Source organism: Acartia tonsa, chromosome 3 (assembly GCF_053477335.1).
Source record: "Acartia tonsa isolate MP-2025a chromosome 3, ASM5347733v1, whole genome shotgun sequence".
Taxonomy (NCBI): Eukaryota; Metazoa; Arthropoda; class Copepoda; order Calanoida; family Acartiidae; genus Acartia; species Acartia tonsa.
In genome coordinates, this window is record NC_137262.1 from 9,244,421 (window position 1) to 9,262,733 (window position 18,313).

At 33.5% G+C, this 18,313-nt stretch overlaps 2 protein-coding genes across 2 annotated transcripts; both read left to right on the plus strand.

Annotated features, from left to right (window-relative positions):
• Nucleotides 1–3,034: 3,034 nt before the first annotated feature.
• mRpS17 (mitochondrial ribosomal protein S17) lies at nucleotides 3,035–8,281 on the plus strand. The gene is made up of 7 exons (XM_080152553.1): nucleotides 3,035–3,152; nucleotides 3,912–3,988; nucleotides 4,756–4,807; nucleotides 5,260–5,316; nucleotides 5,705–5,764; nucleotides 7,211–7,314; nucleotides 7,882–8,281. The coding sequence occupies exons 1-7, from the start codon at nucleotides 3,060–3,062 to the stop codon at nucleotides 7,928–7,930; spliced, it is 492 nt and encodes a 163-aa protein (XP_080008679.1). The 5' UTR covers nucleotides 3,035–3,059; the 3' UTR covers nucleotides 7,931–8,281.
• A 3-nt stretch (nucleotides 8,282–8,284) lies between these two features.
• LOC145313241 (uncharacterized) lies at nucleotides 8,285–14,647 on the plus strand. Its single transcript, XM_080152552.1, has 8 exons — nucleotides 8,285–8,373; nucleotides 9,921–10,029; nucleotides 10,328–10,418; nucleotides 10,901–11,097; nucleotides 12,165–12,297; nucleotides 13,162–13,308; nucleotides 14,003–14,063; nucleotides 14,305–14,647. Exons 1-8 carry the CDS (start codon nucleotides 8,327–8,329, stop codon nucleotides 14,480–14,482), a joined length of 963 nt encoding a protein of 320 aa, XP_080008678.1. The 5' UTR covers nucleotides 8,285–8,326; the 3' UTR covers nucleotides 14,483–14,647.
• The last annotated feature ends 3,666 nt before the right edge of the window (nucleotides 14,648–18,313 follow it).

Below are 18,313 nucleotides of genomic sequence, written 5' to 3' on the forward strand. Positions count from 1 at the left end.
CCTCTAGGGGCTTTGCCCCAAGAGGCATAATTATATCTTTTATTACCTGGAAATCCCCCACTCCACCACTATTTTAAATAATTAAAAATAAAATGGCGGGAAAATTTGTTGTTTTTTTTTTGAGGGGGGACTATTTTAAATAATTAAAAATAAAATGGCGGGAAAATTTGTTGTTTTTTTTTGAGGGGGGGGGGTGTTTCACCCCCCAACAAAATAGCCTAAAACCACCAAAGGACCAGTAGCTATATTCCCTGAAGAGTATAATACGATCGGTTCAGTTGTTACCGAGATCTTAAGGGACAGACGGGCAGACATCATTCTACTTTGTATTATAGAAAAACTTTATAAACTTTTCTTGCAAAAGTTTCAATTAATATTTTCATAGGGTGAGGCGGGGCATTACCGGTAATTTTTTTGGTTTTTTGAAAAAAAATGGGGTAAATATTAATATTTTTAAATGGGACCAAGACCATTAGAAAGCTTACGGAAAGGACTATCAGGTCCTAATAGGACGTTATCCTAGGACTTTTAGAAGTTTGTCATAATTGGACTCAAAGAAATTACCGATAAATGCCCCACGGTGGGGCATTGTGGGTAACGTCTTTTCAACCTAAAAAAATCGATGAAAAACGGCTAAACGGCCAGTCAAACATAATTAATCATAATTAGTATAGGTTATAGGGATTATCCACAAAAAAATTCATAAAGATCGGACTATTCCTTCTATGTCAAAAATCATTTTTTTTAAAAGACGAGAAATTTCGATTTTTTTTTCACAAAAATTTTCTTTAAAAATAAAATTTTAATTTTTTTTATATAAAAAACCTGTTCTATTCACTTTTTGGCCTATTTCTTTAAAAGCCCATATTGAATTTTAGATTTTACCAAAGAAAACCTGAAAATTGATCTTAAAAATCGAATTTGAATTTTTTTTTCGACGTTACCGAAAAATACCCCGCGCGAACTTTGGTCATTTTTGAAAAAAATATTAACTCTACATTTAAGCTCTCAACGGATTTGGAAAAAGCGGGCAATTCTTAGTTCAAAAGGTTTTTACGGATCAGTTCTAGGTCTTACCAATTTTTGTGTAGGTCGATCTTTATACACCTAGGTGAAAAAATTTTTGAAGAATAAAAATTTTTGTCCGACTTTGAGACCCAAAAAGTACCCTTAAAATTCATCTCACAAAAATTTTACTGTTTTGTAGGCAATTTAATAAGGAACAAATTTGCTTTTATATTTTTTTCTGTCAGTCGATTAGAACATGGAGAAAAATGTCATTTTCTGAAGGTGGGTAAAAAATTACCGGTAATGCCCCTAACCGGTTAATGCCCCGCTTGACCCTACTATGTTTGATTGTTATTTTAAGAAAGAGAATTTTTTAATTTGCCCGACTGTATAATTGCCATAAATGGCGGATTATTAATAGAATTAGTCAACAAAAAAAGTGATCAAAATTTTGTTTGTTAGCTTGTGCTATACAAAATCATCGTGCAAATTCTTCCAGTTGAAAGTGTTCATAGAAAAACATATTTTTTAGGTTGTTTCAATGGTTATTAAGTATAAATAATAATTAGAAATATTAATAGCAAATATTTTTCAAACATCGAATTATACTTTCCTTTAAGTGTAATTTTGAGCCTTATTAATCTGTATTAAACTAGAATATTTCTTGTAAATATCTTCAATTTTTTCTTTGTGTGTAAAGAAAACATGATTTTTTGATATTTTTTATATTTGCCATGATGAATTACTTATTATTATAGATTATATCTAAGTTCTTTCAGTCTTTCTACATTATAATTATGAACTTATTTTTGTTATTTACTTTGTTATGAAACAGTTAGTTAATAATTTTTATGTATGTACTTGCAAAAATCTTATTGCATAAAATAAACATTATCTTATTAAGTTTAGAAAATGATTTTTTAACAATCTAAGTCAATGATAAATGCGATGGCCAATAATTTCTAAAGTTATGAATTTTTAAAATATAATTTTGTAATAATTTAAGTACCTAATTAATTTTATGATGATTAAACAATATCGCATGGTATTATAGACAGTTTTACTCGGATAGGAAAATAATATGACTGTATTAATAAACCCTGTTCTGATGGCCCGGGCTAACAATAATCGTATGAATTTTTTCCTATTTTGAGGACAATTGTCTGTAGTACGATACGATAAATGTTTCATGTGTGGTTCAGAACCGGTGTTCATCCAGCGGATTTTGATCGGATCCGTAGCCATACTGAAACGTATTTTTTTAAGTAGCTAAAAAGGAAATGGGAGGAAGTGCAACTTTTAATTGAAACCAAAACAAATAAACTCAGATACCTAAGCAATTTACTTTGGGCGACCGACCGGACGGTTGGTTTGATATAGTTATACATATTTAAGCAACCACCACCATACAAAGTCACAATCTATTAGTTAGTTACTCCTTTTTAGACTGAGTTTCTTTGGCTTGTGTTTTTAAAATTTTGCACTTGCCCCCTTCCCCTTTGTTGTATCAAAAATCAAAATATTTAAACTTTTTATAATTGTAAATATTTCTAAAATTATAAGAACTTTTTCATTTGAGCTTTGAATAGAAGAATTAACATGGGAGAAACAATACAATTTTAATTTTGTTTTAATTTGAATTCTAAGCTCTTTTAAATATCAAAAATTAATGCAAAATAAATTGATAAGTCTAATACTATTAATTTGTCATTGTGTAAAAAATGAATTTTTATTTTGTTTATATGTAAGTAAACTATCCTAGAAAAATACCGCGTGCTAAATTTTTGTATACATTATCAAAATAAATATCTTTCATTGCTTATTATTAACAATTATGTTCCATGTTTTATTTATGCAATGTCTAATTATTTGATATTATCCTTTTGGATTATTAATTTTTTGTCTTGATGATGAATTTGAAGATGCTTTAAGTAAGTCATTAAAGCATCAACTATAATTAGTATTTTTGGTGCCAAAAGACTCTAATTGATTATTGATCACTAAAGTTATTTAAATGTTTGTTTCAGAAAATAAAGAAAAATAATTTAAAAATGGCAGGAAGATTAGCAGCTGGTCTGCTGAAAAATCACGTGCTTGTCGGTCAAGTTGTAACTTCTAATTTACAAAATGCATTAAAAGTTGAGGTAGGTAATGAAACTCGTGATATTCTTGAGGAGAAGTTCTATGCTTTTTCGTGTTAAATGTTCAACAAACCTAACCTATTTTCAACTTACCCTGAAGAAGATTCGCAATAAAGAGTTTCTGGTAGAATCCGTAAAGGTGTGTGTTTTAAGGCTTAAAAATAGTAGTAGAACGATAATATTCACTAAATATTGTATTTCTTATTGAAAAGAACTATAGACAACAATTTTTTAAAAAAGTTAATATAAATTTTTGTCGTTCTACTACTTTTTTTAACTTATAACACATAACCTTTACGGATTTTACCAGAAACCCCCTCTCTTTGTGTTTAAGACATCGCAAATACCCAAAGTTTAAGGCCTACGAATGAGATAAATTTTTAAAAATTCACTCCAATATCCTCCCTTCTTCCTGGGGTTACAAATTTATACAACTTGTTTATTTTGAAAAACTAGGTTTATATCGATATAAATCAGTGATCTCAAGGGATAAGACCATGGCCGATAAAATGATGTACATCACCAACAAAATTATCCCATCTGTAGATTACTATTAGTGTTTGGAACGTTTGAACACTTGATTAATAATGAACCAACCAATCAAAATGAAATAAAAGTCCCCAAAGTTATTGATCCAACGAATTAGTTAAAGTTATCATAAATCTTTGGGGAATAATGAAATAAACAGCCCAATGTTCCCTTCCTCCCTGAATGTTAATGCAGAAAGATTCTTTTAGATGCTTTAAACAATCTTGATTTCAGGTTCCATATTTCGAATTTGACGAAAGATTAAAAGCTTTCTTTAGGAAGACTGAAGACCTGATTGTTACAGATCCCAGGCAAAATCATATCACAAACTTATTTTCATACTTTCTTTGTGGGGAGCGTCATTCATTACGGTGACTTAATTTGGGACATCTGCCATACTCGGCGAGGGTGAGGTAATAAAGAGTAGGTCCCTTGAGATTGTGGGTCAAGTACTTGTACTTGAGCGTGGACCTTGAGCTGGCCCTGGTTTTAGCATACTAAAGTGTCTCGTCCACTCCATGACTTGACTACTTAGGTCCAAACCAACTTCTACCAATAACGAAATTAATTCGAAAAAAAATCACGAAACCTATACGTGTTTTTTAGCTGTCGTTGGGGGGCAATACATCGTAAAATTGACGACCTCTCCATTTGCCCCCCAAATATTATTTTATATTTATTTCACTTGTTGGTTATACCTTATTTCTGGGTCCAAACACTAAGAAACAATGGCCACACACACAAACATACTTTTTAAGTACTATGACCTAATGTATATATTTTTACTTAGATGTTACGCCAGATTAGTATGTTCTCCAATAATGTGAAACTCTCAGCGCGCTAATATAGCGATACCCCTCCTTTATCCACTCCCCTCCCATCCTACTGAACGGACGAACTGACCAATAAATGAGTTCCATGTTAGCAACATGAATTGACGACAATTTTCCCCCTGTCGCAATATCCACTTATATTCTGTATCTATTTATACATAGAGGCGGCTGGCGGACGCACTATCCTATTTTTATAATATCTTTGATGGTAAAAATAAAATTAAAATATGATTTTTGTGGAACAGTAATAGCTGTAAAACTGGTGACGTTGTCGTCCTTCAAAAATTAGAAAAACAGGTAGGTTTAATGTTTATTTAAGTTTTCGAAAAATTTATTTTTTAATCCATTTTTAAACCAAATTGTTGGACCATTAGTAGCAAAGTCTAGGTGCAATCCGACTACAATATTGGCTAATGCTATCGTTGCCAGTTTTTGGCTAAAAGTATCAAATTATTTATATATCTCTTCGTATTATAGACAGCTTTACGTGGATAATAAAATGAAAAAATATAAGTTAGATTAAAATAAGCTTTCTTGGCTATGTACCGGTTCTAATCCAGCGGATAATAATCAGTTTTTAAAGCGATTCTAGAAAATATTTTCCAGATGTTCTATTAGGACAATATTCTCAGAGGCACCAGTTTTTATACAACTTAATCTTGTTTTCATATAATTCTTGTTAAAAATTAGTTTTGTCTAGGTAGGAAGGTATTTAACTTTTTTATACCTAATTAATCTTTTTATTTTAGTTTAAGAAAGAAATAACTCATGTTGTGGCAGATACCATCTTTAAATGTGGAGACGTTCAGGAAAAATGAAAATAAACACCAAAATTAATAATTTTAGCACATTAATGTATAGATGTATACATAGTCCAGACAACTACCTGGGGACCTTTTTCGTCTGCTAGCAAATTTTTTCTGCTTTTTTGATGCGACTTGGCTGTGCTAATATTTCCGACGCTATTGGCTGATATTCAAAGACTCGATGAAAAGTCGGCACTTGGTTCACTGTGTGGGGACATACAGTTATTTTACCCATTCCCACTCTATTATTTTACTTCAATGTTATATCCGTAGGATGAAGAATTAGGATAAAATTACAGTAGGTATCGAGCATTTTCAACGGATTTGTAAAGAAATAGAAAAATACATTTTTCTCTCTTTTCCATGTGAAAAATTTTCAATCTGGTTGCAGGATCCTATTTCTGGTAAGATGGTAGTTGGAAATCAATACAGAGAAATACAATCACAGGTATAGTATTTTTTTAACCAGCGTCTACGCATTCCGAGGCATCTAGAGCACTTGAGGGTAGGGGGATAAGCCGGCCCTCCACATTAAATTTATTTAGGTTTACAATTAAAAATTTCCTTGACCTCCAGAAGCTTAACAACTTAGGGAATTTTAATGAATTTTGATTGTTTGGTTTATTAAGTTGAGTGTCCAAACGTTTCAACCCCCAAATGTAATTTACATAGGGATAATTTTGTATCTTTATTGGGGATGTACAACAATTTATCGGAAATCGTCTTATCCCTTTAGATCCCTGCGTTATAAACCATTTTGTAAAGTCTCTTATATTAATTAACTAGCGACAGTGCCCCTAGCTGCTCTGTATTCGAAGGGTAAGGAAAGCAGAGATGTAGCCTAAAACCATCCTAAGACTTAAATCAAACAGCCTAAAACAATCAAGGGTCTTATGTGAAGCTTTCCTAAAATAGAGATCTCAATCTGCATATTAGTTATCGAAATCTTTGGCTTCAGAAAAAAACCTTTCTACTTTATAAAATAGGATAGGATAAGAAAACAAAATAGCTCTAAACCTTCCAAGGAAGTGCAATAATAAGCTAATTTTATACACTTGAGTCCATCGGTCAGTAATCGAAATATTAATGGATAATCTGACATCCAGCTACTTTGAAATAATGTGGTATGAAAACCTAAAAAGCATAAGATTAAAAACCAATTTCTTTTTTTAGATTTTAAAATTAAATTGAATTTTTGAAAATTTTTAAGTTTAAGGCTTAGTCGCGGCTGCCCAGCCTTGCCTTATATCTTTTAAACAAATATAACAAGTTGATGGAAGCGTAGCTACTCTATAGTAAGTTGCTGTCAGTCTGTCTTTGTGCAACATATTCATGAATGTATAGTGTGAGGATAGGGTCATGATTTCCATAATTTTCCTTACATCCTAAAATAAATCCTATTTTTGAAAATGAAAGTAATTGTAACATATTTACTCTAAAACCGAAAACCAATAAATTTTAATTTTTTTATCCAAAGTACAAAGTTTGTGAGTTATGGCCAACTTTCCCACTGGTTAGCCACATTTTACTGAAAAGAATTTCATTTGCCCATTTATACTTTTATTTACAACTAAAGGCTGCGCCAATAGCATCTATGTGATTTTTTTTCCAACGGGAAGGGAGGGCCGGGCGAAAATAAAAAACGCACAACTAACAATCTTCTGTGAAATGGAGAACTTATTAAGTTCAGTTGTTAGCAAAATCATAACGAACAAACATAAAAACTTGAATACTTTATCTAACAGGATTTCAAAAAAAGTGGCCTTAATTGAAAAGTTTTGATTATAAATAACATTTTTTTAACTGAAAAATTCAACTAGAATTATAAAGTAGAAGGTGTCAGTGTGTATAATAATATCTTGGTAATATTAAATAAAATGATTTTTTGTTTTAGATTGATGAGTTATATGGTACAAATAAAAACTTTAACTACGAGGAAGCTCCAGAAAGAGGACGGTTTGAGGGAACCAGAGATTTTACAGATAAACCAGTTTACAGGTATAGACACTACTAGACCGAACAGGCTTTTTATCCTCAATGTTTTTTTAAAAGGAAGTTGAATACCGAGGTTTGTAGTAAGGTGCTCGATTATAGCGCTGTGTTGGTCGATTGTTTGATTTTGCCCACTTTAACATTAAGTATTGTATTTGTATAATATGAATGCCCTATGCCCCACTGTTTTGAGTTTAATTTATTAGAATATATTAAACTGAGACACTTGCCGCAACTAGGGCAGGGTTATGATGTAACGAATATTCTACGAATAAAGAGCTTCATACCTTGATATCAAGACAAAGAGCTCCTACAAAATTATCGTAACTGTGTTGTATCTCATCATTAAATCGTCCCGCCCTAACCTAACCTAAAATAAGCATGATAAGCTACTATGAAATATTCGGACCAAAAAAACTAAAGTTGCTAATTTTAGCCTAACAATCAAGAATCCGAATCCGCTATTAAAATAACGGATTCCGCATTCCGAAATTGTCCAAAAATTAGACGGATTTCGGATTTGGATTGTCAACCCTATTTTAAATGTTCAAATATTACTTATTTTTATTTTAGGAAATGGCATGAGTTTGAAAAGAATGATCCTTATGGTATTAATAACTAAATATTTTTCAATGTTTATATGCAATTAACTTAATTTTTTTTTCTAAAATAATGAATAGGTAAAGAAAAAGATAAGTAATTTTAAACATAAAGTGAACATTGTTATTTAAGACAAAATTAGCTTAACAAGATTCTATTGTTAAATCAATTGATTTAATTTTATGTAAGATTTCTTTCATTTTATTTTAAAACTTTAATTAGCAAATATAAAAAAATCTTTTGTAACGTAACAATTTATCAAAATATTATTGAAGAATTTTTTTAAATAAAATTTTTTTTTCACAATATGCTTATGAAATAAATATGTTAGAGATTGTTTTGTTTCTTTTATCATATTTTATAATTTTTCAGATATTTAAAAAATGAAATTGAGAATCAGATAATACATCAATTAAAAATGACCGAATCAAAACTAGAATTTGCAGAATTACAGCTAAGTCAAAAGTAAGTTAATCAAGCCAATAGGACAGCATTGTGGTTGAGTGGTTGGAACGCACATTATTTTTGTTTTGGGGGGTAGATTATTCCATCCTACTACCAGCAAAACAAAGATGTGATTATTTGACTTCCCTTCGCCTCACTTTTAGTTTCTGCCTAGTTGAGGTTTTATAAAGTAGGACACTCCATTGACACACAGGCCAGGGTTAGTTAATAGTAAGTCAGGGGCTCAGGGTTGTCATTTTGGGCGGGCGGTTTTGGGCCGCCCAATATAAGGTCGTTTTGGGCACCCCCCTTTTGGGGGGAGAGAAAAAGGGGAGGGGGTGAAAAAAGAAAGCTTTTTTGTATCTAGAGAAAGATTTCGCTAACTGCTGAACCGATATAGTTCTCCTTTCCAGTGGAGCTGTTATAGGTCCTGAGATGGTTTTAGGCTATTTTATTTCTAATAATAAGTCTCGGTATGGTTTAAGGCTATTTTATATCCTTTTATATGCTTTTTACGACATTTGCCCAAAAAGGGTGGCCAAAACCACTTTTGGGCAATTGGGCCGCCCAATATAAAAAAAGTGCCCAATATAAAAAAAGTGCCCAATATGACAACCCTGCAGGGGCTGCTATTCAGCCAATTAATTCCATTTGAAATTGACGAAAATTAAATATTTTATTGGAGTTAAACTTGTTTTTTGATGTACCTGAAAGGGAAGTGGGTAAGTAAGGGGAGAACAAAGGGAAGGAGAAATTTTGTTTGTCTTGTCAGAATCACATTCCTTTTCCTGATAGTGAGTAGGCTCTGATTGGAAAAGGGGATCTGACATCCGACGACGAAACATTCTTTAGATGTCAGGACATGGAGCTCAAACCTTAAACATTCCTAAAGCATCCTGAAGCCTTCTCAATACTTAAATTTTGAAATAAATAAAGTTAAAAAACAATGCCGGGACCCATGTGAAGCTACACCTCCTAAAATGGAAAACTCAATCTGTTTAGTGATGAGCGAGGATTTAACAATAACATGCTCTAATCAAAATATTTAAAATTGTACATAAAAATATTTCTCATGTATAAGTGTTGTCATGCATTTTAGATTATATATATTTCAACTTTTATGGAAGAAATTAAAAATAAATCCATTCTATTGAATTGATAATTAATTCAATATTAAGAATTTGTTTCTACATAATTAGGATTTCTGAAATTATAGAGATTTCTCTCGTCAATGATTAATCTAAAATTACTTATAATTGAATTACGTTAAATATCAAATTCACAATTTTAATTTATTAAAGTGAAGAGCAGCAAAGAGCATAAATGATAAAAATTTTGAGATATAGTACCAGAAAAAAAACTATTTTACTTCTGTTTCGCCTGCCATATCCATCCTTATTTTGCATCGTATTACAGACAGATTTTCGCTGATATTATAAAATCAAAACCAGTTTGTTAGCCCGAGGAGCCGATTTTTTTTGTATACGATATTTTAGTATGGTTGTGAACTGGTTCTAATCCAGCGGAAGTTTATCGGTTTCTAAGCCATACTGGAATATTTATTATAGATTTGAATGTTCTATATGTGGCCTGGACAGCATGGATTCTATACAATTAACCTGTCATTATCTTACACATTCTTTAATCCAGCTAGCTGAAGCCTTAACCAAGCTACAGGTTAGATATTACAGCTAGTGCAAAGTTTTTCTCTGTACATTTATTTTTATTCTGTAAAAATCTTTAATATTTTATGTGTTACTAGTAGCACTAGAAGCTTCATGGGGCACTTAAGGTTAGGGGGGAAGGGGTTCGAAGCTTCACTCTAAAGAAGAACCATATCGGTTTAGCGGTTAGCGAGATCTTTCACTACACACCAAAAAAGCTTGCTTCTTGTATAAGAGGATACTTTTTAGAAAAACATTTGTTTGTAAATGAAACCAAATTTTTAAAAACCACTTCAACAGATCATTTTTAGGTTGAATTGTTTACAAGGCCTTTTGAAATCTATAATGATGAATCATCAAATGATAAAATTCGGTTGGAAAAACAAGACCAGGATGCTAAAGGTATTTTTTGGGGGGAACAGGCATTTACACCAATTAAAAATCTTGTTAATGTATTCTCGTCATATGTTTGGTCATAAGGACCTCTAAAAGAATGGTCTCCAAAAATTTGGTATGACTGTCTGATGTTAACCCATTTTAAATTCTGGTATTTCTGCCGTTTTTTAATTAGAATATACATACTTCCCAGTTAATTGTATTGTTATTTTTTTTAATAGTAGGATTCACGTGGTTCACAAAACAGCAATCATAAAGGTTAGATTAAATTGGGTTAGATAAGGTTTGTCATAATTGATTAAGGCTAGTCCCACGCGTTAACTAGGCTTCTTCAAGGTTTAGACCCACTGCAGGGGCTTGGGTGTAATCTTCTATCAATGGCGAAACTTCAAAGGAATCATTTGATGAATATATGTAATAAATGATAACCAAATAATAATACTTATATGAATATTCAAAGTTGTTTGTCAAAAATATATTTTTTTTAGAAGATACTGATCCAATTCGAATAAATTCTCCTTCAATAAATTTACAAGAACCTAACCAAATACCCATGAAAGACACAATACGCTCATTTTCCTGTGATGTATGCCAAAAAGTGCTAAGCAGTAAGGGTAACTTAGCTAAGCACAAGCTTCTTCATTCTGGAGATAAACCCCACCAGTGCCATCTTTGCCCTGCTCAGGTCAGCTTTGTGACTTCTCTCTTTTATTTGGTTAACATATTTTAGTTATCTATGATACAAAGTAGAACTATGTCTGTCTGTCTGTCTTTCCGTCTGTCTGTCTGTCCGTCCGTCCGTCTGTCTGTCCGTCCGTCCCTTAAGATCTCGGTAACCACTGAACCGATCGAATTCTACTCTTTAGGGAATATACCTACTGGTCCTGTGGTGGTTTTAGGCTATTTCCTTGGGGGGTAGGACACCCCCAACCCCCCCAAAAACAAAAAAATCCCCCCCCATTTTTTTTATTTGTAGGGGATTTCCTTGGTCTTTTTTTTGTAGAAGATTTCCTTGGTCCTTTTACGTATTTCGCCCAAAATTTTTTTTAGTGATTAATATAAACCAACAGTAATAGCGCTCAATTGTTGTTGTAGTTAGAGTCTGGTTCACATCAGTTCAGGAGACGTTAAAAAATAATATTTACGGGCAGCGTTGTGTAGCCGGATCCGTGGAGCCGCCATATTTTGCTGGAGCCATTATTTTCGTTAAAAAACAGCTCCGGCTCCGGGTTAGCTAAAAAAAGAGATTTATTAATTATAATTTGGTAACTCTGTTGTGTCGTGTGCAAATGCACCTTTTAAGTTTTTCAAGTCCATTTTTATCAAAAATTAATCTTTTAAAACCTTCTAAAGTCAAAAATAGACTTGGCCAAAAAATATGTTGAGTTTTGCTTCATTTTAGGTCGGAGCCGAAGCCAAATCCAGAGCCGTTATTCTCACAGGCGGCTCAGCAGCGGAGCCGGAGCCGCACTAAAATCAAACGGCTCCGCAACAATGTTTACGGGATTCAAGGAAAGCTTGTGACATTTAATAGTATTTATTGTATCATGCGGTAGCAAGAGGGCTAAAAATTAGCCTTAAACCATTTCGGAACCCACTTTATACTTCCATGTCATGGAGATTTTTACAGGTTCAGTTGTTTGCGAGATCTTAACGGACGAAACAAAAACCTTACTACTGTATATCATAGGATTTCCTATTTATTTATTTTTTAAGCAAATATAAATTCAAATTATGTTGTATTATTTTTAGTTTATTCAGCGGCGTAGCCTGACATGTCACGTGATGCAGAAGCATAGTTTAGAACGACCATACAAATGTACAATATGTAACAAAGGATTTGTATATAGTTTCTACCTGGAAGAACACATGGCTTATCATTCGGGTAGGTATGTTTCTTAAAAAGGGAAGAATACCTTTATTACAAGTATCTAGAAATACAATAACATCCTAGAAAGCAAAAAATTATTAATAGTTTCCTATAACTTATTTTTTATGAAGCTCAATTGAAATCAATATATATAAATAAATAAGGATTCTAGCACTCAATAAGAAGAAACAGGCCTCCAAAAATCAATAGGATTAAGCAACTTTCTATGAATGTTTCGCTTGCTAAAAAGTTTCTGTATGTTCTGATACTTAGATTACTGGATAAATCTTTAAAAGGTATAAAGTAGTAAAGATTTTTCTGTCCATTGAAATCTCGTTAACCACTGATTCGATTGAGTGCTCAATTCTTGGAAAGCTTTACATAGCTCTTTTGATGGTTTTATGGTATTTGACTTTTGCTATTAAGTGCTATTAAAATGGCTTTAGGCTATTTTCTGCACCATCCATACCCAATCGTATCTAGATCACCAAGATGTCATGGGCGAAGCAACCATTCTTTACACAAAATTACTATATGAAAACAAAGATACAGGGGTGTATATTCTGCAAATTTGAACCGGCTAAAGGGGGAGGGGGGGGTAAAAAAAATATGGGGGGGGGGTAATGTAAAAAGTAAGAGAACTGAAAATATTTGTTTCCATTTTTCTTCCCTCCTTGGTGAAAAAATAAAAGAATATGTGGGAGGGGGGATAATATGAATAAAATAAAGAGCCCTGAAAATATTTTTTCAATTTTTCTCCTTCCTTGCTGAAAAAAACTAGGAGGGTAAAAAAAATTGCAGCAGGGGAAAAAAATAAATCTTGTGCAGAATATACACCCCTGCAATGATATGTATCCTTTACCTAACCTAACAATTCAGGTGAGAAGAAGCACCAATGTTCTGAATGTGGAAAGAAATTTTCATCACATGGGGCCTTAACAAAACACTCAAAACGCCACAGTACAACAAAATCTTTCAGCTGTGATCTCTGCACTAAAAGTTTTAGAGTAATTGTGGATCTTAAAAGTAAATATTTACATTTTTGTTTACAATAACAATATAATATTATTGATAGGGTTGGCAATTCGAATCCGCAATTCGTGCAAATTTTGAACCCAGAATCCACAATTTAAATAACGGATTCGGATTGTTATTTTTTATGACTTTTGAAGCACTTAAAAATTTTTATTTTATTTTTACAGTAGCCTTTCATGCTTAGGTTAGGTTAAGGAAGGGTTGGAAAAAAACTGTAGGGGCTATAATTTTTTTCTCGTATTCATTCGAATCCAGTGGATAGGAAGCGGTTCTCATCCATACGAAAAATCTATGTCTAGCATCGTATTATATCCAGCTTTCTACGAATATAAAAATGTACAATCATAAAACCAGTTTTTTTTAGCCCGAGCCTTCGGCACCTAAGGGCTAAAAAACTGGTTTTAATCTTATAATTGTACATTCTATATCCGCGAAAAGCTGTTTATAATACGATGCGAGAAATAACTATTATTTATAAAAAGACCTTTTGAAATATTGTTAGAAACCGGAATCCGCAAACCGCAAAAAAAGGAATCCGCAATCTACGGATTAATCCACTTTATTTTTGACAGATTATTGTAAGAATCCGAATCCGACCCAAAAATTCGGCGGATTGCAAACCCTAATTATTGATTTATTACCTAAACTAGATAATTTTATTAAGATTTAACATATTTATTTTTAGCACATATAAAGTTTGTACATGCCAAAGATAAACAGTTTAGACCCAGAGAATCTCATAAAAGGTAGTTTTTGTTTAAATTTTTATTTTCATTTTAAAACAGATGGCTCCAAAATATATTCATTTTCGCTGTATTAAATATAATTGTAAAGAATTTTTTTATTAAAAATAAGTTAAAATGATGTTATGTTTTTATGGCCTGGGCTTTCAGTTCCTCAGAGCCAACAAAGCTGGAATTAATCCTAAATTTTTCATTTTCTATCCGCGGAAAATTGTCTACAAAAATAACTGAAAGATTTTTTTAGGAAGAGCAATCCCGTTGGAAATATTAGTGGTAACAATCAAACATCAAATATTTCATCAAAGAAAACTAACTTAAAAAGTACAAAACTATATACAACCAAAGAATCACTCCAGCTTGCCAAGGATTATGAAGATATTACTACCATTCAGTTCAATATAGAAACGAAAGAGAATGACTGAAAAGTACTTGAAACTTTGAGAAGAGAATATCCATGATATGAAGATATTAAGGGTTTTAATGTTAAACTAAAGATTTTATCATAGGTGAAGGATGTTAGGCATTTAATTTTTTTTTGTTTCTGTATCAAGAAAAGTTTGTAAAGGTCCATAACATTGCACATACGGGCAACCAGGGGATTTTATTCACCACCCCCAAATCAAGTTTTAATCATTCTATGAGTATTATTATATCCTTATTACATCAGATTTCAAAGGAATCGTAAAATTACGCTTTTTAGGTAAGCTTTCTAATGCCTGGAAGTTAAGGAATGCAAAAAATTTCTTACAGAAAAAGGCATATTTTGTGTGTTTCACCAACAATTTTAAAAGTATTATAAAATCTCTTAGATTTAACGTAATTAGACAAAATAACTTTTGTTGAGTCATGCATTACATGTATATTGAGAATATAAAAGAAAAAAGCACAAATTGAAGATATTAGTCCTACATAATTCTAGTTGAAGTCAAGATTTTAGTTTATTTTTGTTTGTTTTAAAATCAACATTTAAGTAGACAGTATCAGGAATCATGTTTTCACCGGGTGCCACCGGCTAAAAAAGCGATATTTGATTACCAAAAGACATATTATAATCGTCAGTACTGGTTTCATTTACCCCCCCCCCGCGCCCCCGTAGGCGTTTTTTGCCTGTTTTCTGAAGGTGGGTGCACAAAAACTTTGTAAGAAAATGCTTTTAAAGGCGCTTTTAAAGTCAAAATTTAATAACATAGTTGTTTTATTTCATTAAATCCCTGCTTTATTTTACCTCTAAAATATATAAGTTTTTTCAAGTTTGATATTGCTGCGCTAATTTATTAGATAATTCTTCCTGTCAATATTGTAACAACCCGAAATTAGAATCTTAATAAGGGATATATAATTACTTGCATGTTGCACCATATTTTCTCCAACTAAAATGAAATGGTCTTCCAGCATGCTAATATAACGATATCCCCTCCCCTCATACTGGACGTAAGAACTGACCAATAAATGAGGACCAAATTAGCAACCTAAATTGACAACAAAATTTACCCAGTTATAATATCCACGTATATTATATCTATTATTTAGAGCGTTTAGATAAATTGGAAACACTATAAAAGCTATTCAGTATGTAATTTACTATTAAATTTAAGCATTTGACCTTTAATTGACCATATTCGCAATTTATCACAGTAGATTTTTTGTGCTTCGTTACATATGAATTGTATCATCCTTATTGTTTTCCTTAGAGGTTGAGATAGATAGATAGTTGGATGATGGATAGATGGATTGATAGATGGATAAATAGATGGATAGATAGATGGATATATAAATGAATAGATAGATGAATTTTGCAATTTACCACACTAGATAGATGGATAGATGATAGATATTGGTGAGGAGGGGCTTTTTATGTTCGAAGTTTTAATGTAACTAAATAATTGTTTCTAAGGATTATTACCATTATCAATGATCTAAAGGGATAAGACAAAGGTCAATATAATTGATGTACATTCCCAATTATAAAACACAAAATTACCTCTTGTATAGATAAAAATTAGTATTCAAAACATTTTAACACACAACTGTAAATCTTTGGCGACTAGTGTTATAAACAGCCAAATGTCCCAAAGGTTAAGTTAATATCCAAATAACGTTGTGTTCTTATAATTAATTGAAATTGGAATTAGCAAGTGTTATGTGTCTGTCTATTGGTAATGCTTTGTTTTTAAATTATGTAATTACTTGGTCTTCATTTTAAAATCTGCAGTTTTATTTAGGAAGGGAGGGGGCATTGGGCTGTTTATTACACTAGTCTCCAAAGTTTTAAAATAAAATTTTTATATTATTTGGCCAAAAAACTTTAGGAAGTTTTATTGATTTTTTATTGCTTGGTTCATTAAGTAGAGTGTTGAAATATTTTAATCACTAATTGTCATCTACAGTAATCAATTTCGTAATATAATTTGATGTATCAATATTATGTAGTAGGTATATACAATATACAATGATACATATATTAATTGGTCATTGTTTTGTCCCTTAGATCCCTGTTTGTTAATTAACCCTTAACAGTTGGGCCCCTTGTCGCACATTTATCGGTCGGGGGGGAGGGGGTTCTTTTTGCAGGTCCTCTGATTGATAATGAATTTCCGACTACAAGTGATTCAAAGTCAATTTTCGCTTACTTCGCTCTTTTATTCAACAACCTTTGTTTTTAGGTCCTTTTTTACTTAAAAATTTCAAAAAGCTGTTATTTTCTTTTTTTTGAAGCTACAAATACAATTTTTCCAGAAAATGTTTATCTTTATGTAAATTTTATATTATAAATCTCAAAACATAAATTTTGGCGGCTGCAGCTGTACTTGGCAGCTGCCAGCCGCCGCAGTCGGCGGGTGGCGGGAAAACGGCGGCGGATCTTTAGGAAATTTTAATACGTTATGTAGACATACAAGAAAAGCTTAAATTTAAAATTTGAAGTCTCTAAGTCAAAAATTGCGGTCACAGGAGGCTTTTAAAGATTTCTAGAGACCTGTTCTGACAGCCATGTCTCCCGTCCGGGTTTCCCCCACGGGGCTGGCCTAAAGGGCTTTTAAGTCAGCCCCTGTCAGCTCTGGAGGACTTGGAGGCCTTTCAACTCCAACCCTCAGACATCACCCCCCCTCCTTCCCTCCTCCTCTCTGGCGACATCCATCCAAATCCTGGTCCCAAATACCCTTGCTCTACCTGTTCCCGCAACATTACCCGCTCCTCTGGTGCCTTCCTATGTAACTCCTGCCAACTTTGGGTTCATCCCAAATGTTCCCTCCTCTCATCCAAATCCGAATACAATTCTAACTGGTCCTGTCCACCCTGCATCTCTGCCTCCCCTGCCCCCTTCTCACCTATCTCCCCTCAACAACCAACACCCCCACCTAAATCCCGTAGCCCCAAATTTCCATGTCCTATCTGTTCCTTAGGTGTTACAAAATCCACTGGCTCCTTCCAATGTAACTCCTGCCTCCAATGGGTCCACCCCAAATGTTCCCTCCTTCCATCCTCCACCCACTACTCCCCCTTCTGGATATGCCCCTCCTGTTCCCCCCAAAATTCTCCCCCTCCCTCACCCTCCACACCCAACTCCCCGTCTCCCCCACCTTCCCCATTAGCACCTCCATCACCACCACACCCTCAATCACCCCCTCCCCCTCCTCCCCCCACCCCTGCCCCCCGTAAACCTCCCGGTAAACCTTTCATCCTCCAATTCAACTGTAATGGTCTCCTTACCACCCAAGATGAACTCCACAACCTTATTTCAACCCTTAACATCCCAATTACCTGCCTCCAAGAAACTAAACTCTCCTGCAAATCTAATCCTAAACCCCTCCCTGGCTATAACTTCATCAGGAAGGATAGACAAGACCGACCTGGTGGAGGAATAGCCTTCCTCATTGCCGAAGACATCCCCTTTACCCATCTTAACCTTAACCACCTCTCCAATGGCCCCCTTGAGGTTGATGGCATCCAAATTTCCCGCAATGGCTCCCCTCTACAAATCATCAACCTTTACCTCCCCCCACACTCCTCCTGCCCCCCACAATACACCCCTGACTTTAACCTCCTTTTTGAAAATCCAAATGACCTTATCCTAGTCGGTGACTTCAATGCCCACAACCCTGCCTGGAACTCCATCACCCTCGACCAATCTGCCATGAATCGTGGGGAGGCTCTGCTGGAAGCTCTCAATGAGAGCAGCCTTTGCCTCCTCAACGAGGATTCCCCTACCCGCCTTCCCCCCAATGGCCAACCTACCTCCCCTGACCTTTCCCTAT